This window comes from Chlamydotis macqueenii, chromosome W (assembly GCF_036417535.1).
Source record: "Chlamydotis macqueenii isolate bChlMac1 chromosome W, bChlMac1.mat, whole genome shotgun sequence".
NCBI classification, from domain to species: Eukaryota; Metazoa; Chordata; class Aves; order Otidiformes; family Otididae; genus Chlamydotis; species Chlamydotis macqueenii.
This window is the reverse complement of record NC_141592.1, coordinates 35392280-35417578: the sequence shown is the minus strand read 5'-3', so window position 1 is coordinate 35417578 and position 25299 is coordinate 35392280. Positions and strand designations below refer to the sequence as shown.

Sequence of the window (25299 nt, the reverse complement as noted above, 5' to 3'; positions counted from 1 at the left end):
AAGCAAGCTCAATGTGTGGAAAAGCCATGCAGGAGAAGACCAATTTCCATGCAAATGCAGGTCAGAAGGTGGTGGCAAGGCTCTGACCTACCCTGGTGAGTACCAGAGCCCAGCGTGGCCCAAGGCTTGGCTCTGCAGAGCATGATATATTGGGATGCAAATACTTGGCAGAGTGAGGTGCTGGGGTTGTGGCTAAATGCTGTTGTGAGGGTGACTTGTTTGGCTTCTCCCTGCCTCTGAAGGAGTGAATTCCTGTTCCTGTAAGAGTTGCTGTGCAGTCCTGGGCAGTGAAGGGCTGTATGAGTATGGCAGCGATGAGAGCAAAGTTTCCTCTACTGTAGTATGGTATCTCCTGTAATAGTGCTTGGGAAAGCTGTTCAGAGAAGAATGTGTGATAGGCGAGCATGGGGTAACCCAGGACTCACTTAAGTACCTCAAAATTAGAGATGCGTTAAAGATCAGAAGCCTGAGGTTTTGTGTTACTTTGAAATTTTTGTCAGCCTTAACCTTTAAAACTGAGAGATATATACGTATACAATGAATCATTCTGTTTCTGTCCTGGTATTTTAGCAGATGGGGAAGTTGGTTTTAAGATGGAAGGGAGAAAATGATGATACTCAAACCAGAGGTCAAGCTGCAAGGTGTTACAGGCATGTCTTTCCTCCATATGAATCCACATATCCTGAATATCCTACCAATGTGATTTCTAAGACTTGGACACTGGCCTAACTTTCCTGTGTGTTTCCAGACCCAGCGTATTCTGGAGTGATGCTGTGATTCATACCTACCTCTTGCTAAATTTTTGGCTTTGGAGAATGCAATGGGGTTTCCACCGAAACTCCTCTGAAATCCTATTAGTTTATCCTTCCTGTAGTTTTTTCTTTCTTTCTTTTTTTCCTTTTTATTTTTCTTTGTCTCTCTAAAGCCTTCCTATGGAGCTCTATAGTGGGGATTCAATAGAATTCTGTACAGGGGAATAATTCTCTGCTGAATTCTTCAGTTCTTTTTCAGATGGGATCAGAGATGTGGAGCTTAACTGGGGGAGTTTAGTAAGTGTTTGAATGGGACGGTATACATGTAAAGTATTATAGCAGGCATCTGGGCAAAGTAGTATTATACATGCCCATTATTCCTAAGGTTGCAAAACAGTTTAAAATATTAACCCATATAGTCACATCCTTGTAAATTCCATTAACCTTCACCTAATGGGCTGAAAAATGTCAGGCTTTCTCCTTGCTTGATGGGAATTTTCTTCCTAAAATTGAGTAAGTTCTCTCCAGCTGTCTGTTGTTCCTTTTTTTTTTTTTTCCATTTATTCAGAAAAAGTGAGAGTGGGGGAAGAAGAGGAAACACTTCCCTTTTAGATTATTCTAACCATATGCTTTTAAACAGGGCAGCAGTCTAACCTACTGGACTTTGAGCTGATAAATGGATATAAACGTAGGGCTTGTTGAAGTCCTCTGTCTTCTTTTGGCATGTGAGTGGGACAAAAAAATTGAGGTCATGGTTTCTGACGCCATGACAAATTAAAAGTGTCATCGTAGGCATCCTAAAGTTGATGGAGGTCTTTTAGTCTGTTGGCTTAAAGAGAGAGGCACTGTCCCTACAAATCCTGCTGGATAAGTGTCACAAATGGCATTTGCTATAGGTGTTGGTTTACGTTAGATCCCAGTTCTGTGTCACAAGAGGTAGTTGCAGAAACATAGATCCCACTCCTCCAGCCTTTTATCAGAGATGAAGACACATCTGCTCTTAAAATATGCTGCCTTTTAAGTGTGGCTTTCAGGCCAGAACATTTTCTTCAGGCTTAGCTTAGTGAACAGACCTCCCAGGGCCCTTAAGGAAAACTTCTGAAAAAACCAGTGTGAACAACAATTAAAATAACAGTAAGCTGCAGCGTGGCCCTAGGTAGGAACTAAGCCACTATTCAAACCCGCATCCATCTTTGTCTGGGGAAGAGTGGTATGAATGTCTCAGTTCAGGGGTCTCTTGACCCATTGGAGCCTAAAGACCAAACTTTGCTTGGTTGTACCTAACTGAAGGACTCAGATTAGGAGACAGAGACCCATATGCCATCAACGGAGAGAGAGGGCACCCATGACTGACTTGACCTTGGATTCCCACAAATTCTGACCCCCATCCCAACCTTTAACATCCTCCTGAAGTGAATGGTGTTACAAGGAAATAACAATCCAAAGTCCTGGTATGAGGACTCAAATAGGGACTTGAGTCGTGACTCTGCTGCTCTCGATCCTATTTGCCGCCTCAGAGGGAGTCCAATGTGTGCAACGTCACACAAAGAGCACAATGAAGTAGTTCAGCTGGAGAGGCCTTTCGGGTGTGCAGGTACTCAGTAGGCTCTTATCTTCCATCTGACTCAACTTCTCCCAGCACTTTTGTAACCGGTTCCTCTTCAGCCTCATTAGAGGCCTCATTAGAGGCGAAGCTACTCCTTTCCTTTGCTCATAGCAGCTGTCGGTTATCTTGCCTTTATTCCTGGCCTCGGGTCTTTCCACTGGCACGCTCCCAACTAGCGTTTATGCCTCTTGACATTGCTGTCCGGGCACTGTGGGCTGCTCTTTGCCCTGTGCACATCCAGCCGCGTCCACTTGTGTCCTGCGCTGCTTTTGTCTCCTGCTTTTTCTTCTGCAATCCGTGAGGCTTTAAGGGTGTTTCTTGTTTTGCTGACCCAGATACTCTATCCTCCCTCAAAGCCAAAAGGCTGATACATTCTGCAAGGCAAAGCAATCTCAATGCCTTCCTCTAAATACCCCAAATTATTGCTCTTCTTTTTTTTAATGCCTTTTAAATGCCCTGTTTTCCCACAGTACCCACTTGATACTGGGGGTGCCTGGTACATTATACAGCACCAAGCAAGACACCACTGCTTACTCAGCATGGAAACACGTAGCACAAGCCTGCATGGAGAAAATTCAACCTTTCTTATTCGTAGCCTCATTTGAAGCATGCAGAACTGGGTAACATGGGATGTGTTGTTTGTACAGCTTCTAGATTGGGCACAGGATAGATCCTGGACCTAAAGCCTTTTTGATCCTCCTTGTGCCATCACTTACGGCTCTGAGGAATGGATGCTGAGCCAAGACCTAGTGCACTTCCTATCAGATGTGTTGTTTTATTTTATTTATTTATTTGTTTTTCCTAAAGGGAAGGAAAGCTGGTGTATTTGGCACTTGTGCAAGCGAAAATGAAATAATGTAGGAGGGAAAAAAAGAAAAGGAGGAAGGAGGAGTCCCGTGGCAGCAGCAGTAAATAAAAACAAACCTTTCATTAATGATTTCTATAGAGGAATCATTTTTCACACATTTCAGGGTGCAGAGGGAAGTGTTTGATCAGAGGGAGAAGGAGAGATTATTACCCTACCACAACAGTGTTAGAAGGAGGCTACTATGTCTAATGGCAACTCTCCAAGAGCAGAGTCGATCTAAGAAAGTTTGGTAACACAGATGATGGAATTGTGCAGGCTCTTGCTTTCTGTGGCTGGTCTCTGTGCCAATAACCTTTCCCTAAATATCCATAAAACTTTCCATTTGTAGCCTGGAGTGGCTGCCACTACCTCCAGGATGGTGCACTTGGCAAGAGCTGGCTAGAACAGAGTAAGCATTTGAAGTCCCTTTCTCGTGCATGGTGATACTTTTCCCCAAAGAGTTTTATGGCTGTTGTTAATGGAATAAGTTTTACCTTTGTAGTGGCACACACTGCTGCACCCAGCAGAGTGCTCGGCGTATTCTCTTGGATCATCTCAGGAGTCACTTTTGATTAGAAGGAGGTAGATTCCGATTAGACATAAGGAAAACATTTTTTACACTGAGGGTGGTAGAACACTGGCCCAGGTTGCCCAGAGAGGGGGTGGATGCCCCATCCCTGGAAACGTTCAAGGCCAGGTTGGATGAGGCTCTGAGCAACCTGATCTAGTGGAAGATGTCCCTGCTCCTTGCAGGGGGGTTGGACTAGATGACCTTTGAAGGTCCTTTCCAGCCCAAACCATTCTGTGATTCTATGATTATACATCACGCCGAGAGTGATGATGATTGGTCTGGGAGCTCAGCAACCTGGTGTTGACCTGATGTAGGCAAATCTTCTGGCTTGGCTCTTTGTGTTGTAATAAGCTGGAGCACAGTTGGCATCTCATTCTGTTTTCTAGTGTCCCAGAGGCCTAATCTTCACAAGGGTGATGGGTAAAAATGACACACTGACTCTTGATGTCATTGGGATCAAATGCTATTCCTTTACTCAGAGATGTAAATCCATTGAACTGAACGCAGCTTTATAGCAGTTCTGCAGCAGCATTTGTCTCAGAGGGCACACATGGGATGAGGCTGGTCCTTTAGAGACCAGAAATCAGCATGAGGAGGTGTTTACAGGTCTGATGACCGTACTCCCTTCCCTGACACCCAGATAGAGCTTTAAGTTGTGAACGAGTGGATTTATAAAACTTTGGCACAGTTCTCAAGCAGGAGCTTGTAAAAGTCCTTGGGCAACATGATGGGCATCTCTCCTCCTACTGCAGATGGGTACTTTGCTATGCTGGCTGTTGCCACAGCTGTATCTTGGGCAGTGTTGCTTTTATGGCCCTTGTGATTTATGGCCATGTCGGTTGTTTAATCATTCAGTTGGCCCTCCCTTCAGTGCTGTACGATAGTTACTTACATAGAAAGGTGTCTATCAGATCTAATTACGGAGTCTCAAACCTAATTATGGAGTCAAATATGATTCCATAATCTACTCTTAATGTCTCTGTGTTGAGAAGACAGATACACACGTGTAATGTGCACACTTACATGCATCCGTAATTATGGATATGCTTGGCCTCTCATTTATTTCTGTCTCTTTATCTTGGGGGGGATGCTTGCAGCCTCATCTGGCTGTGAAAGATATTCAGGTTATCTTGTCTTTTCTCCTCCAGTGGGGCTTTTTCTGGTTCCCTTTGCTGGGCTTGGGCACGCCGAGGCAGAGCCATCAGTCAGCATTACCCAGTCACACTGGTGGAGGTGCAGAGGGCTGGTAGCACTTAAATTCAGGGCAATCTGATGGAAACGAGTGAAGACTACATTTCTGCTGTTCTGGTAACTGCCATTAATCCTTGCTCCTTGTTTTCATGTGGATAGAACATACCTGGGAGAGCTTTTATCCCTTCCCTTCAGAGAAAGCCCTCACATAACCCATGCAAAATCAGAGGCAGAGGTGGAAGGACTGGAACAAAAGCAGTGTTGGAGGCAGGAGGACAAAACAGAGAGGAACCACCTTTCTTCTGTGTAATCCCCTGTGCATCTAACAGGCTGGTCAGCCTCACCTCTGTGCCTGGCAAGGTCATGGAGCAGATTCTCCTGGAAACCATGCTAAAGCACATGGAGAGCAAGGAGGTGGTTGGTGACAGCCAACATGGCTTCACCAAGGGCAGATCGTGCCTGACCAATTTGGTGGCCTTCTATGACAGGGTGACAGCATCGGTGGACAAGGAACGAGCAATGGACATCATCTACCTGGACTTGTGCAAAGCCTTTGACACTGTCCCGCATGACATCCTTCTCTCTAAACTAGAGAGACACGGGATTGATGGATGGACCACTCGGTGGATAAGGAGTTGGCTGGATGGCCGCACTCAGAGAGTGGTGGTCAACGGCTCAATGTCCATGTGGAGACCGGTGATGAGTGGCGTTCCTCAGGGGTCCGTGTTGGGCCCGGCCCTGTTCAACATCTTTGTCAGCGACATGGACAGTGGGATAGGGTGCACCCTCAGCAAGTTTCCTGACGACACCAAGTTGTGCGGTGCCGTCGACACGCTGGAGGGGAGGGATGCCATCCAGAGGGACCTTGACAGGCTGGAGAGGTGGGCCCATGCCAACCTCATGAAGTTCAACCAGGCCAAGTGCAAGGTCCTGCACCTGGGTGGTGGCAATCCCAGGCACAAATACAGGCTGGGCGGGGAATGGATTGAGAGCAGCCCTGAGGAGAAGGACTTGGGAGTGCTGGTGGATGAGAAGCTCAACATGAGCCGGCAATGTGCTGTTGTGGCCCAGAAGGCCAACCGCATCCTGGGCTGCATCAAGAGAAGCGTGGCCAGCAGGTCGAGGGAGGTGATTCTCCCCCTCTACTCTGCCCTGGTGAGACCCCACCTGGAGTACTGTGTCCAGTTCTGGAGCCCCCAACACAAGAAGGACATGGACCAGTTGGAGAAGGTCCAGAGGAGGGCCACGAAGATGATAAAAGGGCTGGAGCACCTCTCCTATGAGGACAGGCTGAGAGAGTTGGGGCTGTTCAGCCTGGAGAAGAGGAGGCTCTGGGGAGACCTTATAGCGGCCTTCCAGTACCTCAAGGGGGGCTACAGGAAAGATGGGGAGAGACTCTTCATTAGGGCCTGTTGTGACAGGACTAGGGGTAATGGTTTTAAAATAGAGGGGGGTAGATTTAGATTGGATATTAGGAAAAAAATTTTTACCCTGAGGGTTGTAGGGCACTGGCCCAGGTTGCCCAGAAAGGTGGTGGATGCCCCATCCCTGGAAACGTTCAAGGCCAGGCTGGATGAGGCTCTGAGCAACCTGATCTAGTGTGGGATGTCCCTGCTCCTTGCAGGGGGGTTGGACTAGATGACCTTTGAAGGTCCCTTCCAACCTTAACCATTCTATGATTCTATGATTCTAACTCACCCTGACAATGAATCACATGCTATAGTTAGTTAGTTATTTTTATAGATAATCTGTGGATTACAGGCATTCACATTTGGTCATTCAACTCGCAATTATTTTCAGTTAAGGATCTCATATCCATTGTATACTCACATCTATTTTATATGTGCCTATATCCAGTTATGCCTGTATCTTATAGATGGGAATTTTAGCAGTGTGTTTAAAATTGTCATGCAGTAGAGAGACTGATTTGCCCAGCACTGGAGATAGAAGCACAGATTGGCTGGGGCTGCGTATGCCTCTGGAGATCATCCAGTCCACCACGCTGCTCAGCGTAGGGTCACCCAGGGCAGGATGCTCAGGGCTGTGTCTGGTCGGGATTTGGACATCACCAGGCCATCACTGATGACGTTCATTTGTTTTGCTTGAAGGGGAAGTCCTTCTGCCCTGTTTCTGTCCTGATTGATGCAAGGTGGGTGAAAGGGAGAGAGTGTTTTTGATGGGATCTATAGTGCAGACGGAAAATAGCTGTCACAGTCAGTTTTCCAACTCCCTGCCAAAGCTGGGTTGTTCTTTCAGAGTATCATGGCTATAGGAACTAACTAAAACTGTGGTCCAAAGATGTAATAAATCTAACTCCAGGGCTCTGAGTAGCAGATTAAATATGCTACTGTTGCATGATACTGATACAGTATAAACTCATTCTCCCAGTTCAGATTTGTTTAAAAAAATTTGCAGTGACTTAATTTTATCCCAGCAAACTTTGTATTGCGTTGTACTATGTCACTTGTCTGCACCACGCTGGTTTAATGGCTCACTAGTTTTACCTGTCCTCTGGAACTGCCTTTAAGTTGACATGAAGAAAGTCTTAACCCTCATCTTGTGTGCTCTGGTCTGTTCAACAAAAGCATGATCAGATGCTTGTTCCTAATCTGCATCAAACTTGTGCTGCTGGTGATCTGTCAGTGCATGGACCACAACCACACTTGAAATTCCTATTTTTTTTGTAAAGCAATAATGAAGAAATAACTTGGAGCTTTTTTTTTTTTAATATATATATTCATAATGTGGGTTAACTGAGTTCAGTGCAGCTTGCTGCATGCCAGGCTGTTGGGTTTTTATGTCCCATAATGGATTCTGAAGTTTCACTGACACTTCTCATAAAAGCAGGTTTCTGACCAAAACTTTCCCTCGGGTGTAATGTGGGTTGTCCATTGGCCTCTGCCCTAGAGGCAGCTGTGTTTCAGCGGTGGCATATATAATTGAGGAAGCAACCCAGGAGTCTTTGGAGTGAAAGGTGATATCTCATCATTAAATATTGCTGTATAGTCTCCAGTGCTTTGTGGTGAATGGTTTTAAAAAGATGAAGTGTAAAGAGGCTTCCAGGATTTCTGATATTTTGCGGAGATTAGGAATTTAACTGTATGTCACATGAGAATGTGAGATCCAAAGGCAACATGGTAAATGTGGGGTTTGAGGATATGTGGGCTCAACTTCACATTCACTCATGCCTCAGTTTCCCCTCTGTTGAACCTGTTCAATAGAATTTTAAATTTTTTTTTTATCTTAAAGCATTTTGGACTCTATGGATAAAAAGAAAGCAGTCTCAATAGCTACAGTCTTGTCTGGGATTAGTGTACTATGAGATTTGGGCAACATCTCTTAAGATTGCTCCAAGCTCGCTGCTGCCACTGCATGTGCTTGAGCAGATCAGAGCAGCAGCACAAACGCTGGGCAGCTGAACCTGACTTGCTTGCATTTGTCTAACCAGCATTTGATTGTTACTAATGTGGTTGCTCCTCTGCATAGGGCAAAAGCCATGCCAAGCATTATACTCACTTTCACGTAATAGAGAATCCCAAATGGGTGGAATTCTCCACCTCTTCTGTGGGCTCTCACCTCTCTTTTTGTCCTCAGCAAGTTTTCAGTTTAATCACTTTATAGCCCTAGCATCTTGCATGAGTAGTCATCTGAGATGGGAGAAGGGAGCATATTCAAAACCCTTAATGGGAGGCATCTAGTATGACCCAAAGGGAGGTCTTCTACTTCAGGCCTTTGCCTCCAGAAGTGTCTTTGAGGTGCCCAGAGAAGCTGATAAGAAACATGTGAGCAGCCCTAGCAAGGCTGAGCAGGCAGGTGTTTGATTATTTCTCAGTACTTATCAGAGGAAGTGTGAATCTCTCCCTAATTAAGACCTAATGCCAACTTCTGTGAAAATTGTTGTCATTCACCTCTGAATTTTCCTTCTGAAATTTAACTTGACTGCAGGAAGCTTGCTAGTGGTAACACTTTCCTCCCAGAGCTTAATTTGGATGGTAAAACGTCTCTGTAGTTGCTTATTGAACAGGACTTGACGCTGGTGAGCCTTGGAGGCCTAGAAGGGCAATTTGGGTGAGCACTTTAAAGTCTAGGCAGCCTCCATCTCTTGGGTGTTTAAAATAGAGCTAGAGGTCTCCTGGAAAATCCACTTCCTCCCTGGATTTCCAGATCTGCACATTGCTAGCTAGGGCAGAAGAGCTGCTGGAGGAGAAGTGTTCATCACCCTCCCTTCAGCATTTCCAAAAGAGGTTACACCTTCAGAAACCTGAAGTGAGGTTTCCTAATTAGTCAAAGCGCAGATAGCCTGCCCAAACAAGAAAGACAAGTATAATGTCCCTGCACCCAAGTTATTTAACTATTAACCCTGGAGGAGAGTAAGGAGATACCTAAAACAATGACCCAGTTAATTCCACCTGGCATTTGAGCACGGGGTGATTTGTTGCTACCTGTGGGTCCAGTGATATCATCATCTGCAGGCTCTCAGCAGAGCAGGAGGCCAATATTTTTAAAAGTGGGATTTTGAGGTGGATTTGGCATGAACTCACCTGCCACTGGTGTAATACAATGACTTTATTCATTGGTTGCTTGTTTCTGCTGACCTGGAGGCACAAGGCCAAGCAGGGATGAGTGTTTGCACATCATGACCCAGAGCTTGAGACCCACAACCAGACTTTGGAGCAGGAGCCTGGCTTTTTATTCACCCTCCGTAAAACATTCCCCCATGATTCAAAACCTGAAAGACCCTTCCCAGCTCAGAGCCATGAGTTTTATTTCATCTCCTGTTCAATGTAGGCTCCCAAGTGGGTTGGTTCATTACACCGGTGGCTGTGGTCCTTTCCCTGCACCCTTAGTGGCTGTGAACTCATCTTGCTGCCCTGCTTGCTGAGCTAGATGCTGTCTGCTAGAAGCTTGCTCTTTTTTTACCAGCAGCAAGAGAGGTTAAAAGCCTGTGGGCAGAGGCCAGCACAGAATGCCCATTGTACATGCGTGCATACCAGAGCTGTAACTCCCTGGAATGCTGCACTGCCAAGCTTTTACCACATTGTGTTTGTGTTGCAGCCCAGGAGTGTGTGTACATTGCATCCCTCTCCAAGGAGATTAACAATGCAAAATGTTTTTAGATTTTTTGTTTTTGATTGGACTGGTTGGAAGAGGAAGGTAAGCCTCCCATCACCTCCATAGGCACAAAGGAGAGGCAAGGTCAGTCAATGAGGTGGAGCAGCTCCTTGCAACTGGGTGGCTTTAATGTACTAATTGTCTTAGTAATTAGTGACTACCACATGGTAAACACTTGGGTCCAAAACTATGTAAGGGCATTAACTAACCCCCTCTACAATGGGTCTGAATGAGGTAAGTGTCATGCTTAGTTCACAGGTGGTGAAATGGAGAGACTTGCTGACTGCAGGGTGAGTCAAGGCAGGCATGCAGGAGACCTTGGGTCTGTTAGTTCTTCAAGATCACCATAGATGAGACCAGTGGCAGCAGCTCTGGGAAATAAGTCTCCTCCGTATCATCAGAAGATGTAAGCATAAGTGTTTTTATGGTGTATTTCTATCTACTATGAGCTACAAAAAACACCTCTAAGGCCAGATGGCAGTTCAGACTCCATGATAGCATGATAGTTCTTTTTGTTTGTTTGTTTGTTTTTTGTTTGTTTGTTTTTTTCCTCCTCTACTTGGGCTATCAGCTTGTGCTGTTTATGGGAACTTTATTTGAATTTGTGTCTGCTGGGACCTGGGTGGAGGTCACTCAATGATTTCAGGGAGCTCTAGGATGCTTAGGACTTTCCATTAGTAGCCATATGTGCCAGGGTCAGACAAGTGACCCATGGCCATACTTCAGTGGAAATGGGGATATATAACTAATAAAAGGTGCTTGCTAATACTTCATTTTAAATTTTAAGCTCATGTAAGGTATTTTTAAAAAGCAGAAAGAAGCCAGTGGTACAGGGGTATGTGGTTTTCCTCGGTGAGCTATGCCTTAGAGTAATCTACACTAACAATACTGTTGTGATTTGGTGATAGGTAGCAAGATCCTTTTTGTTTCTCCTTTACGGTTTATTGCTACTAAGAATGACCTGGGAAATCTCTGGCTGTGCTCAGATCTTGCTTGCAGTTGGTCAAGGGATGGGGTTTGGTAGTGTAGCAGAGCTCATCTAGCAGGGAGCTACTGCTGAAAGAGTAGGTTTGCACCCCCAGCACCTACTCCTGGCAGTGCCTTCTTGTTTCCTTCTGCATATGCCAGAACTGATACTCCTCTGACCCACCAGGGAGCTGTTTCTGTTAAAGCAGCAGAAAATATCTGAGTTTCTCTCTGCGATACTCTTCTGCTAGTTTTGTAGCTTAAACTGGTTTGCCATGATGGGCGGTGAGAGGGATGGCTATAAGGAGGATTTTAGGGAAGATGTATGAAAGCACCTCAACACCTTTAAAAACACCCTGCATGTATATATATATATATTTTTTTTTAACCGAATGTTTAGTATTTGGCTTAGTCTTTCTATGTCATGGGTGATGCATCTTTTGCCTCAGTTGAACATTCACAGCTTCTCCCATTAACTTGGGCCGAGACTTTGTAAGGTACTGAACAGAAGTGCTTCCATCTTAAAGGGTTCAATCTGTGATATTTTAAAGAAAGCCCACATTTGAAAGGATGAGAGCACAGTCATTGCTTCAGTTGGTCCAAGCCTTTGCTACAGAGCAGCGGTATCCATGGACATGAGGAACTCTGGAAAACATTGAGTTTGGCTTTCCTCCATCACCCTCAATACTCAGATCCCTGATATGCCCTGTAAGAGACCCAGATGGATCCTCCTGCACTTCCAGCATCCTAGGGAGCATCTTGGGCTGCAGGTAGTGTGTGCCTGGCCCAGTGCAGTGAATAATTAATCCAAAGCAGAGTCCCCCCCAGAATAGCTGGCAGCCAAGGGCATCTCTCTCTTGCCTGGGAAGTGGGGAAATATGGAGTCTGAAACTCTTCTGCCTGATTCATAGGGCAACACCATGTTTTCTGTGCTCTCATCGCTGGGCTCTTGTTTAACCTGAGGCAAGAGTCTGCCTTTCCTCCCCCCCCCCCCCCCCCCCCCGCAAAAAAAAAAAACCCCTGTGACAGCGAGCACTTTGAAATAATGAGGAGGCTCATGGGTGTGGAGAGCTGGTTACCCCCTCATTTATTTCCCAAGTCTAGAGTTGAAGGTATTTGCATTTATGCACCATTTTTGTTGGTTTTCATATATCCATTTTCATCAACTTAGTAATACATGTGGCTATAGTTCCTTGCTTTGCTATACCAGATCCAACCCTCAGAAATGCCAACCAGCCTCAGTTCCCATTTTGCTTCAAGGAAGGTCCCTGAGATGCTGCAGGGGAAGCCCAGGCATGCCCTGTTTCAGTCATCTAGACACATTTGATACGTGTATGCATCCTAACTTCCTTTTTTTCTTCTTAATTTTGACAGTGGCAGATTTGGTGTCTTCTGAGCTCCTTGCAGCCTCTGGGCAATCAGGACGTTGAATTCGACGGACAGTTACCATTCGTCCCCCGGGATTGTACTTGCCCTTGCTCTCCTCATCCCCTCTCGCGCTCCCCTTCCCTCTGATAAAACTCCAGTATGGATCCCAGGGAGACTTTGGGCAGCTCCCGGCAAAGAGGGGGAGAGGCAGACTTTCTGCCAGCCACTGTCACCTCTGCAAAGCCTCTGCCTGCCTCCGGCTACTCCAGGGAGACGATGCTGCCTGCAATGGACTCGGGGAAAGGGATCTTGGTGAGTGGCAAGAGGCTGGAGCCTGAGGAAGAGGATGAGCTGGGTTCTGGGAGAGATGTGGATTCCACTTCCAATGCAGACAGCGAGAAATGGGTGGCAGGAGACAGCCTGGAGGAGCAGGAGTTTTCCATCAAGGAGGCTAACTTCACAGAGGGGAGTTTAAAACTAAAGATCCAAACCACCAAGAGAGCTAAGAAGCCCCCGAAGAATTTGGAGAACTATATTTGCCCTCCCGAGATCAAAATCACCATCAAGCAGTCTGGGGAGCAGAAGTTTTCCAGAGCTGGGAAAAATAGCAAAGCAGCTAAAGAGGAGGACAGATCACACTCCAAAAAGAAGGTAAGTCTCATTCTTTCCTATATTTCCTCTTTTTCCTGAAAGCAGAGGGAGAGGGTAGGATTGAACCTGCTCAAACACTTTGTGTCTGAGGCATAACCTTGGTGAGGTTTGCAAAGCCCCGCTTGGCCACAGAGGGGGTGATACAGAGCGGGTATCACCCTGCACTGCCACGTACGCTGTGGGGATGATCTTGAACTCTCCTTCAGAGGAACCAATTAGGAAGAGATCATAAGTTCAGCCGTACCTCTTCTATTTTTGTGCGTAATTGAGCTTTAAGATTAATCATTACGTGAGTGAGAAATGAAGGAGCCCACTTCTAAACTGCTTTGTGTCTGAGCGCTAATGCTCGAGCCTTTTGGCAGTTAAAGCTTTCGACTACATTTTTAAAATACAGGTATGTGCATGGCGAACAATTGAATCCATTCCTGTATATCGGGCGAAGGGCTCCATTATTCTTGATTACAACATTGTGCTAACAACACTATAGTTATGCTTCAGAAAATACTTCCATTGTAAGTCTCATTTTCTTCCAGATGCATATAATTTTCTTGAAATATCCTTATGGAGAGAAATTTTTACTACTTTTAAGTTTGAGTAAAATTTTTTTTTTTTAATTTAGTGAAGAAGAGGAAGAGGGAGGGGGAAAGAAAGAAAATCCTTTTTTTGTACGAACCATTTTCAGGAGCATCCTTTTGTTTTGCTATTGGCTTGATTTTTCAGTAATGTGCCCTACACTTAGTCTTTAAACCAAATTTATTTCAAATGTTTCAAGCAGCACTAGTAAGGGGAGGAACACCTGGTGATTACTCATGTTATTTTGGGTGTAGTGATGTTTTCTGTCCAAGGTGTTAGACAAAGGAGCTTTGGTTGGGTTGAGACTTTATCATAGTATAAATACTTTGCTTTTGCCTCCTTAGCAACATGTGGGCATCATGATGCGTTCAGACAGGAACCTAAATTTGATGAAAGACTCATGAGTATCTCCAAAACCTAGACAAATTCATCTGGAATGTAGACATCCACCGCTTAGAGCTTGATGGATGACTTGGCTTTCCTGCTTATGCAGCTTGGATCCCTCGCTGTGCAGAAGGTCCTCACTTCTCCCATACCTTATGCAGGTGATGGATGCTCAAAGGGCTACTTTAAGCCTTGGGGAGGCTAATTGCCAATGACTCTTTCTGGAGACCTTCTCCTTGGCAGACTGACTTAGACCAAAAGTCTGACCATTCTAAATTGTTTTCTGAAGCATCAACATTTCCTGTTGACTCAAGGTAGAGCCCAGGGAGATTAACATTGCTCACTCTGAGAGTACTTCTCTTAGAAGCTGAACTTGAAAAAACCCCTAAAATCAAGGATATTTTTTCTTAGAATTCTGCTAAATGGCATATGCCATGTATATGAAAAAAATAGCTCTTTTTAGCACAGTAGAGATTTGGCCCTATAATACATGGAGAAGAGATTTTCCCACCTACTGAGAAGGATGAGCTCTCTTCTTAGCACCAAGCAATGTCTTATTTCCACTCCCCTTTCCTCCCTGAATATTTGCAGAGGTCTCAAGGGAACTAGCGGTTGCGTGAGACCGTGCTTGGTGACAGCAAAGGTGTCACAAGCGATCCCTCCATGGCCGTGTAAGGAGAAAAAAAAAGACTTGCAAACCACTGGTCACTGTGCATGGACTGTGGAGAATATGACTGCTTAGAAATCGGAGATTTTGTTTCTATTTATCACCCAGTCAGATGGATGTGAAAGGTGTGTTCATTCCTCCATGTGGCCTTCCAAAAAGGTTAAATAAATAAAGCTGACTATAAGGAAACTATGTGCAAAAAAACCCAACCCCAACAACAACAACAAAAAGCACCTTGTAGTGTGGTTACGCTCAGGGTGAGACTTTAATTGCAGAAAGATAAGGAGATTGAAGGTGGTGGATCATGGTCCAAACATGGCTGCATCCAGCTTGCACTTGTGCTGTGAGGTCTGATCTGGCTGATGCTGTATTCATGCCCCGTGAGCAGGCTGGAAGTGCTTTGGGACAGCACTGGCCTAATCTGGCTATTAAAGAAAAACAAACCAAACCACCCCCCCCCCCCCAGCAGGTGGATGCTCTGAGCAGATGGGGAGAGGGCCACTGCACCAGCGCATCCATTAACATAACACTTAATGGCTGCCACATGGCAGCTGCTGAGCTGGGGCTGTGGCAGAGAAGTTCCCAGCAGGGATTTGGAGGACTCCAGTGTTGACGCGGAAGTAACGGACACTGCTGATGACCAATATGATCAAGCAAATGCCAATTTATTGTTGATACATCCCGGTTAATATAGCCCTTCTAATTCCGTATCATGCGCAAGCTCTCTACTAATTGGCTAACTATATCATGCACGCGCTCCTAGCTAAAATATGATTCGTTAAGTCTCTTTGTTCACGCGCACAGTTCTCTCCACCTGCACCCTGCTTCAGGTTCAGCCCCCAGTCACGTATGCCAGCTGTTTTCCTTCTTCTCAAGGTTGCTTCGTTTACTTTCTCACAGGAAGCTTCATTACTTTCTCACAGGCAGCCTCATTCTTTTCTCACAGGTGGCTTCAGTACTTTCTTACAGGCAGCTTCAGTACTTTCTCACAAGCGGCTTCAGTGATGTCCTTGAGGCCTGCTGCTCACAAACATAACAATTCCATTCGGTCTGGATTGTTCACTAAGTGCCCCTGGTACTCCAGGTATCCAACACTCCAGTGCTGAGGTCTCAAGGAGTTTGATGCCTGGAGACCTGCAGCCCGCATCACTTGGATGGAAAATAACTTGTATCCTTGAAGCCACAGGGATTTTGCACACGACTGTCTCTTAGCTTGTGGGTTGCAGGACATCGTGACTGTGAACATCTCCTATCAAGGGGTGATGAAAGGCACTACAGGAGAGGGAGGTTGGAAATTGATGGGAGAGGGGTTCCAGTGCTGGCAGCACGATTGCTTTCATAGCTGATGTGTGTGTCTTATGGCAGTTACAGAGATGTTTTTGGGGAAGATAGGAGGAAAGAGTGAGTTGAAACTCAAATGGAGCTATTGGTCTACCTGTGGGTTTTCTCAGGAGAGAGAGGAGTGTGCAGGTACCTTCTGCATGTACTTGCAGAACTGTTGTGAGCTGTGGTAATGGTTAAGAAAAAAAAATGCTTATCACATTTAAATTATTGTGGTGGTTTTGATATTTCAGAGTTAGGCTGTTTGCCTGTTGCTTTAATCAGCACAAACTCCAGAAAAGCAGCTACTGGCAGCAGCAGTAGGGAACAACGCATTTAAACCAGTGGGGCAGATTTTCAGCTGGCGTCACTCCACTGTCCTCTGTGGATTTTTGCCAGGAGAGTTTGACCCAATGTACATGTGCAGGGCATATATCCAGGTCCCATAGACCTGTATATAAGGGTGGAGAGCTGAGCATAATCTGAGCTGCAAGTGTCATGCTTATGTCTCTGGTGGGTGGGATGGATTCTCCTGCACTTCATGGAGTACCACCTGAATTTATCTTTTCTCCTGAGGAGAAGCAAACTCTATCAGGGCTTGAAAAATCACTTAAGTTTGTTGCATAATAATTTCAGCCACATCTTCAGTCGTCCCCAGTGCTTTGAAATACCACTTCAGCATTCTTGCAGGTGTTTCAATACACACAGCACAGAGGGCAAGTAATGAAAACATGGAAGCAATTTAAGTAACAGCATGTGGGTACACAAAGGACTGGTAATGCCAGCAATGTAAAAAGGGACTATGAACTGGGGATATAGCATTTATTCAGTGGCCACTTAGGGAGGAAGAAGATATGCCTGTTCCTAAGCTTTCCACTGCTCTACTAATTAGGCAATAGGGGCTAGTGCCTGATTTCTAAAGCTGTGGTCCAGGGAGCGGCAGTGATTAGAAGGGGGCTCTGTGGAGCACTGTGCCACTCGTGTGCCGAGGCCTGGGGTTTTTTTGCCTTTGATACCAGCTGCTACGCTATATTAAAAGATTTAAACATACATTAAATAATTTCCTCATGTTGCTTTTCCGTGTGAGCAATCACCCTGGGGATGTTACGTGATCATGAATGGGAGGGAAGGGAATCCAGGAGAGGATCTGTCTGGGTGTGGTTGCTGATGCCCTGGAGCAGGGAGGGAGGCAGAAGATGAGAGAGCATCAGCATTGGAAACCTCTGTTCTGCCGCCTTGAATGCTTGGTTGCAACCCAACAACTTTTTAGGGTTGCTTTTTAAGTCGTGACTATGTAAAGTTTCACATCAGCTTTCCCTTCTTGTAAATAACAGTGAAGGTAGTTTCCTAACCGCTTTCCTGGGGCTGCTCGGAAGGTGAATCATAGCTTGGGCTGTCCGTGCGGCAATTGGAAAGTGCACAAACGTTCTGTAAGCGTTGGCTCTTCTTTCAACACTTCGGTGCCTGGGGATGGAGTGGGCTGAATCCTTGCCACTTCTAAACCCACAAATGGCTCCATTTAATTTAGTCTGATGGGAGAAGGAGGGAAGAAAAAAGCCAGGAGCCCAAAGGATGTCGTGCTGGCATGTTGGCAAGCCCTGCAGCCGCTGCTCTCCCACCTGCAGCAAGGTTGCTCGAGTCCAGCATCCTCAGCATCACTAAAAGTGCTTTTCCCTTCGGATAAGGGAACATGCTGTCAGTCTGGAAGGGCACTAAAAGTGTGGCACCAAATGCAGTGAAGCAATCCATCAGCATTCCCTGCCTGTCATGCAGCATTTAACAAACCCCAGATGACCAGTATTTCCTTGGGTTTGTTTTTTTTTTTTTTATTTCCCTTCCCTGCATTTGCTGTCCTATCTATTTTCTTGTGTTTGCAAACACTTAATTTCCCTCCTGTGGTAGTTCAGCCCTGACTGGGACCAGACTGTGCAGTCTCTCTCTCACTCCCCCCACCCTCCAAGAGAATAGGGGGAGATGATATAAGAAAAACGGCTCGAGGCTTGAGATAAGGACAGGGAGAGATCCTTAAAGTTACTGTCACGGGCAAAACAGACTCGACTTGGGGAAAACTATTCATTTATTTCTAAAACTAGCAGGAGAATGAGACAGGGAACAAGATAACCTCCCCCCACCCCTCCCTCTTTCCAAGCTTAACATTATCTCTACCTCCTTCCCCCACCCCGAGCGGCACAGGGGGGAAGAGGGAATGGGGGTCGCTGTCAGTTCATGATGCGTTGTTTTACGCTGCTGCTTCATTGTCAGGGGAAGAACTCCTCACATTCCTCCTCTGCTCCATTGTGGGGTCCCTCCCACAGGCCACAGTCCTTCGTGAAACTGCTCCAGCGTGGGTCATCTCTTCCATGGGGTGCAGTCCCTCCAGAACGGCTGCCCCAGTGTGAACTCTCCACGGACCACAGCCTCCTTCAGGCCTCCACCTGCCCCAGTGTGGGGTCCTCTAGGGGCTGCAGGTGGATCTCTGCTCCTCTGTGGACCTCCATGGGCTGCAGGGGGACAGCCTGCTCCACCATGGTCTTCACCACAGGCTGCAGGGGAATCTTGGCCAGGAGCCGCATTACTCCTCCCCCTCCTTCTGAACTGACCTTGGCATCTGCAGCAGTTCCTCTCACAAGAAAAATTCTTCACAACAGACAGGCAGATACCTCTCAGGATCTTTTCGCATCTCATCTCCTCTCCACTTCTTGCAGCCAGGCTGGGCCAAGTTGGGCCCAGTCAGCTGCCCAGCAGGAGGCCAGAGGGTGAGGCCTGCAAGGCCCACAAGGCTCGTGCTTCCCTCTCTCTGCTCCTGCTCCAGCTTCTTCACATCATCTCTTCTCTTCTTTTTGTTTTTTTTTTTTTTTTTTTTTTTTTCCTCTGTTTTTCCCTTCTTAAATACGTTATCAGGGAACATTCTGCTACCAATCGGCTCAGCCTTGGCCAGCAGCGGGTCCGCCCTAGGCCCAGCCGAGTCCACTGAACAAAGGGGAGCGACTTCTAGCAGTTTCCTACAGAAGCTGCCACCTTAGGCCCCCCTCACTAAATAAAACCAGAACACCCCCTTTCTTTCTTTAAACTTAGCCTGACAAAGTTTCTTTGGAGCTTCCATCATATGCATAATGTCCTTCTCTGGGAGATGTGGACTCATTTTTTGTAATTATTATTGCATTGGGGTTTTTTTTTTTTTTTTTTTTTTGAGAGCTTGGGATGGGTGAATGCATTTTATTGCTGAGAGATAAGTGTCAGCAAGTCAATTGGAAGTAAAGCTTCCTTGTATGCAATCAGAGGAAACTCTATCCTTGCCTTGGATTTTCTTACCACATTTTTTTTTCTTTGAGTTCCTGTAGGTATTTGCTGTTTCTCCACGGGAAACGGTTCTAGCACTTTTCCCCTTGAAATTCAATTTATCATCTTTTTTTCTCTGCCCCGCACAGGCAACTTTCTCCTGTGGTTTACCTTTCCTTAAGGATTCTCTCATTTGCCTGCTTTTCCCTTTGCACCCCTCCTTCTTCCAGAAAATCATGAACCCTCTCACCTCCTTCTCCTCCTCCCTTCTCTGCATCGCTGACTGCACACTGCACTTTCCCTCCAGGTTCTCATGTGCATCCGCAGCTGTTGTCTGATTACACTTGTGCTGGACTCCTCTCCCCAGCGATTTGTGTGCATGATCATCCAATTGCTCATAGTGCAAGCTTATTCCTCTTTGCTAAGGGCATCCCCGCGTGAGGTGTCCTCTGAGTCAGCTCTTCCTGTTGCGATCCCAAACGTGGCTCAGGGAGTTGATGTAAATGCTTGTTCCCTGTGCTGCGTGTGGCTTAGCAAGGAGGAGGAGGCACTTGCGCATTTGTGGTGGTACCTGCTGGAAGTGGCAGGCTTTGATTTTTCTTTTTTTTCCAAAGGTTGGAGCCCTCATTGCTCCTTCAGCCTGGACCTGTTTCTGTGCTGGTTTGGTCCCCACTCTTGCTTAGCAAAGCCTTGATACTGCTCTAAATGATGCTGGTGGCAAGGTACCTGAGGCTCACACCAGCAGTGTAGACCTCAATCTCTGCTCAGGCTATGGAATAGCGGTAGAGCCCCAGAAATGCCAGTGCAGTGAGGAGTCATCTTCTAGTTGCATGTAAGATGAAACTGGCTTTTCAGCAGCTGAGAGACCAACTCAGAGCTGCTCTAACAGACATGAGGCTCCTGGCAGTTTTACAGCCTTTCTACACAAATGTACATGTGCAAAAGTGCACAAATTCAGCTCTTTGATATTCATCCCAGGTTTCTTTTTGGCTAGCTTTTCTTTCTAGTGCATTGTTGAAGGCACAGACGAAACAGCTGCAGTTTGCTCTCCCACCACAACCACCTCAGGTTCCCCCTAAAAAGAGAACAGGAATTAATTTCTTTGGAAAAAAACTTCAGAGCTTAGGAGACCTATTTCACTACAAGCTGAGAACCACACAGGCTTAGGTTCATCTTGGTCCCTGAAGGCACCTGAGGTGTCCAGACTGGGAGCTGAGTCCTCTTGGGCCCCTAGTAGTCACCTGGAGGAGGCTGGTCCTTCCTGAAGGTGGTTCATTCCTTCCTGTGAAGAGCAGGGAGGGCTGGATCCCAGCTCTTACCCTTCCTTCTCCTTCTCCAAAGCCTGCTGGAGCAGTATCTGCCTTGCATTGTGTCATGGATATCTTGTGACAGGAATAAGGCAGAGTTTCTTTTCCAGCTTGATGCTCTGAGCCAGCTGATCCCTATCCCTCACTGTCTGTCTGCTCCCAAAGAATTGTGACTTTTTTTTTTTATGTAGTTGAGTATTTCTTAAAGAAGCAAAATGTCTGTCAGTGAAGGGATGGACTGGGGAAATCTAAGCAGGCTTTTACTGCCTCATGTGTTGTGCCAAAAGAGGAAGACTTACTGTATTTGATTAGCTGCCATATGACCAGGGCTTGTGGAGGCCATCCGTGTGGAGGACAGGTTTTGTTTTGCAGCAGTCCCTCCCATGGCCGATTTTCGATGGCTCTCTGTGACATTTCCTTGTTTGCTTGTGCTGCACCTCTCTTTTCAAACCGTGACAAAATGTTCCCAGTGCTGGTTTTGGGGTTGAGGAGATGCTGCAGGGCTTTAGTGGGGAGGCAACTGGGACCAGTGTAAGGAAGATGGAGGTCCAGCTGGAGGTCCCACAGTTCCTATCACCAAACTGCAGGAGGGGATGGATGCTGTTCCCAGCAGCCTCGTAAAGGCTTGGCCAAGTCAGTGCATGCTGGTTGTTGTTTTGAAAGCACCGCCTCCAGGCTAACAGAGATGCGCTAGAGACGCGACGCACTGGCACGTGCACCCAGAGATGCAAACCTCTGTACTGGTGATGTCTTCATCTGCAGAGAGATTTTGGGATGGACAGGGTTGTTCTTCATGTACATGTTCATGTTCCTCCAGCATCAGCTTATCATAGAGCACTTCCTCTCCTCTCCTTCCAGGCATGCCTGACCACAGTTACCTTCTGATTTACCTCCAGCTTTTTCATCTTCAATCCCTTTTTCTCTCACACACACACACACAGCCAGCTAGTCCCCTCAGGTCAGGTCTAATCCTTCATGTGCTTTGTTCCCAGCCAGGCTTCTTGTTGCCCACACTCCCCTGCAGTCAGTGGGACTGCATGATGGACTTGTCTTGAGTTCATTTGAACGGAAAACGAGGTTTCACCTGGTGCCCTCAGCTTGTCTTTTTTTTTCTTTTTCTATGAGCACTGAAACTTATGAAAGTTGGTTTCTGACCACTTTCCTTTTATGTAGCTTCTCTGGTGTCTAATGATGAGTGAACTTGCTGGCCAAGCCCTCTTTGGGAGCCCTTCAGAGGTCCCTTTCTTCCAGTCAGCGAACAATTTGAACAAAATGGTTTTGAATATCCTATCTCAAAGATTTCTGTTCTTCCGTCAAATTTGATCAAAATTGGTCAAAATATTCCCAAAACTTTGAGGAGGGGGTCATGCAGGCAGGCAAGGAGTTTATGTGTGCATTTGCATACACACAAATACAGTGTGATCGCGTTAGCCTTGCTTCCTTAGGAAACCAGTCTAAAAATATCCAGAGTAAACATGCATTGTTTTGCTTTTTAACACTGAGAGTTTTCCAACTCTTGAACCTTAAAATTATTCCATTTGATACATGATCCTTGAGGACAAGTCCAGTTAGCTTGTGTTTTCAGAAGAGCATTATTTTCTGTTTCTTGCCATGACCTCTACCAGGAATTAGACGAATTGCACTTGGCTCCTTAATTTCAGGACACAAAGTGCTATTTCTGCATCATTACTATATTTGGACTCTGAGCTGCAGGTGGTTGCTATCATGAGAGGGATTCTCAAGCCATGGTGCGTGCACTAGTAGCAGGACACTGCTTCCGAGTAGGATGGTCAGCCTGCAAAAAATTCTCCTTCTCCAGGGTGGTATCAAGCACAATACCTTGTTATTATCTTTTTTTTTTTTTTTTTTTTTTTCTGGAGCTGTGGCCTGACAGTGAAAGGGACAGCAGCAAGGCTAAGATGTCTTAATACAGAAATGAGGTTGCGTATTTGAGATGTGGCTTGGTCTGTGGCCACTGTGGAAGATAACATTGCTGAAGATAAGGACATGGTCATTCAAGATGGACAGTCAACTGCAGCTGTGTTTACAGAATTAAGTGTGTCTCTACCAGGCTTGTTTTAAGACATGTCTCATGTTTCTATTGCACATTGGTGCCTACTGTGGCAAGCCGTGTATGGAGGCATCAGGAGAGCCTGTTCTCCTGCAAGAAGATCACAAGCTCTGTAGAAATAAAAGGAAAAGAAATGAAACCATCTTGTCTCTTCATACAGTACATGAAAAAGAGTAATGAGATTAATTGACCCACTCAAGGAACGTGTCACAGGCCAAGGTAACACTTAGGCCTTTTTCACTGCACTGTGGTTGCTTAACCATGACACAACTGAGTATTCCAGGTGGTGGTCTGATCTTCAAGCATTGGGTGTACAGCCCTTCTGGAAACTGCTCCTCTTGTACTTCTCATTGAAACTGGTAAATTTGTTTCAAAATTGTTCACTGGTAGCTTCAAAATAAAATTTTATCTCAAAGAAAGGTTAAGGCTTAATGCCGAAATGAGGGAGTTGGAGTTTTGGGACCAGCATGCTATTAGTCAATCTAGATGACCTTAATAGTCCCTTCTGGTATGCAAACCCTAAAACGTGGTAAGTCAAATGAAGAATATTTACTGGAGGACTCATTATCTTCTCATCAGATTCTCATGGCTCTCTGTCTCACCTGGGTGACAAAGTTTGTAGAAAGAGATGATATCTTTTATTGACATTGGTTGTCGGTGCGTAGTTGTTTAGAGCGTAGTCCAGTCATGTAGAGCAAAGTCTCAGTCCCTACTGCAAGCTAGGCAGAGAACCAACTACCGTTACTGTTTCCATTCTTTTAATACCCATAGGTCCTCTAACTACCACCTTCCTCTAACCACCACCAGGTGTCCTTGATTTTGCTTCTCTTAGGAAGTCCCTTATTTCTCAATCCCAGGGCTTCTGATATTCATCACCCCCAACAATTCCTCCTTCTTGTTTTCACAGTACAGAGAGATCATAAAATACAAGGGAGAATACATGCCATGACCAATAACAGTTCTTTCCAAGAGTAACATAATCCATTCTACAAACATAACAATTCCAGTTCTTTCCATAACAGATGTCCATGGAGCTGCCATACAGCTTGTTAACACTCTGATGAATGCAAGGCAGCTTGGAGCGCTGGCCGTACCCATCGTGCAGGGATCCACTTGTTTGCTGCTCCTGTAGAGACACAAGCATATCCTTTCCCCCACGTCATAAGAGGGAATGGTCCTTCCCAATTACCTGTTTCCAGATTCTTAACCATCACCGGAGCTTGCCCTCGGGTGGCATCATGTACAGTAGGTGATCCAAAATGTTTCTGTATTGGGGAGGAATTGTCACTCCAACAATTTAGAAAACTGAGCATGTACATTGCTTTCGCTAACTTTTCATTTGCAGATTTCCCTTCCATTCCCCCTTCTTGTTTCAACAGCATATTTTTAAGTGTGCCATGGGCACGTTCAGTGATGGCCTGTCCAGTGGGGTTATGTGGGATACCACTAACGTGCTCCATGCCCCAAAGAGCAAGGAAGGTTTGGACTGCGCGAGAAGCATACGCTGGCCCATTATCTGTTTTTATACGCGTGGGAGCTCCCATGAAAGCAAACGCTGACGTCCAGTGTTGGCAAACATTTTTAGCACGTTCTCCTGTATGAGCAGAGGCAAACAACAAGCTGGAATGGGTATTGATAGTTACATGTACATATTTGTGTCGGCCCAGTGACGGGACATGAGTTATACCAGATTGCCATAATTCTTGAAAGCACATACCACGCGGATTAACCCCATATAGAGGTGGCATAATTGTGTTCTGGCAACTGCTACAGGAACACACAATTGCCCGAGCTTGTTCCCGTGTCAGCTTAAATTGTCGTTGAGGGGCTGCAGAGTTTTGATGATAAAACTCATGGGACAGCTTGGCCTGCATGAGTGTGTTTGGAACGAGGGCCGCATTAGTGAGAGCATCTGCTCTCGTGTTACCTTCTGTGACAGGTCCTGGAAGCATAGTGTGAGCTCTCAGATGTACAATGAGGTAAGGATGATCCCGCACATGTAACACCAATAATAGCTGTTGAAACTGGTCATACAACAAAGGGTTATCCATTTCCCTTAACATTGCCTGTTCAGCGCATTGTACTACATTGACCACATAGGCAGAATCGGAGACAATATCGAGGGGTTCATCTTTCCACTTATACAAAGCTCGTACCACCGCCGCAAGTTCTACAATTTGAGTTGAACCTTCTACCAATTGTACGTCATGATGCCACTCACCATCTTGCTTCCAAACAATTACAGATTTGTGTGTTTTTCCCGATCCATCTGTAAATACTGTCAAGGCGTTTTCTATGGGAATGTAACTTTGATGAGTCGCTGGATACAACCTTAGTTCTCCTAAAAGTTGCAGCATAGGTTGCTCAGGCCAATGAATACATATCTGCCCTGGGAATCCCGCCATGGCTTAGCTAAAACGTTCCCTAAACTGCCATAGCCAATTCAACTGTTCCATTGTGAGCGGCAAGTACAGCTCTTGTACATCTTGCCCTGTTAATTGGCGAAGCCAATCCTGCTTTTAACCACCAATTGTGCTAATTGCTCTGCCCAGGTAGTCAGCGTCTTTTTGCCTGTATGGGATAAAAAGATCCATTCTATTCGCAGAAGCTGTTGTTCCACTTGCTGGCCTATTA

General features: G+C 45.8%; 1 protein-coding gene across 5 annotated transcripts in view; it reads left to right on the top strand.

Annotated features, from left to right (window-relative positions):
- Nucleotides 1–12572: 12572 nt before the first annotated feature.
- The window catches only part of LOC104480483 (SET-binding protein), a 287448-nt gene continuing 274721 nt past the window's right edge, over nucleotides 12573–25299 (top strand). For all 5 annotated transcript variants that reach the window (XM_086769716.1, XM_086769714.1, XM_086769715.1 and 2 more), the window contains exon 1: nucleotides 12573–13064. In XM_086769716.1, coding sequence (XP_086625842.1) covers nucleotides 12573–13064 — 492 coding nt within the window. The remainder of the gene's footprint in view (nucleotides 13065–25299) is intronic.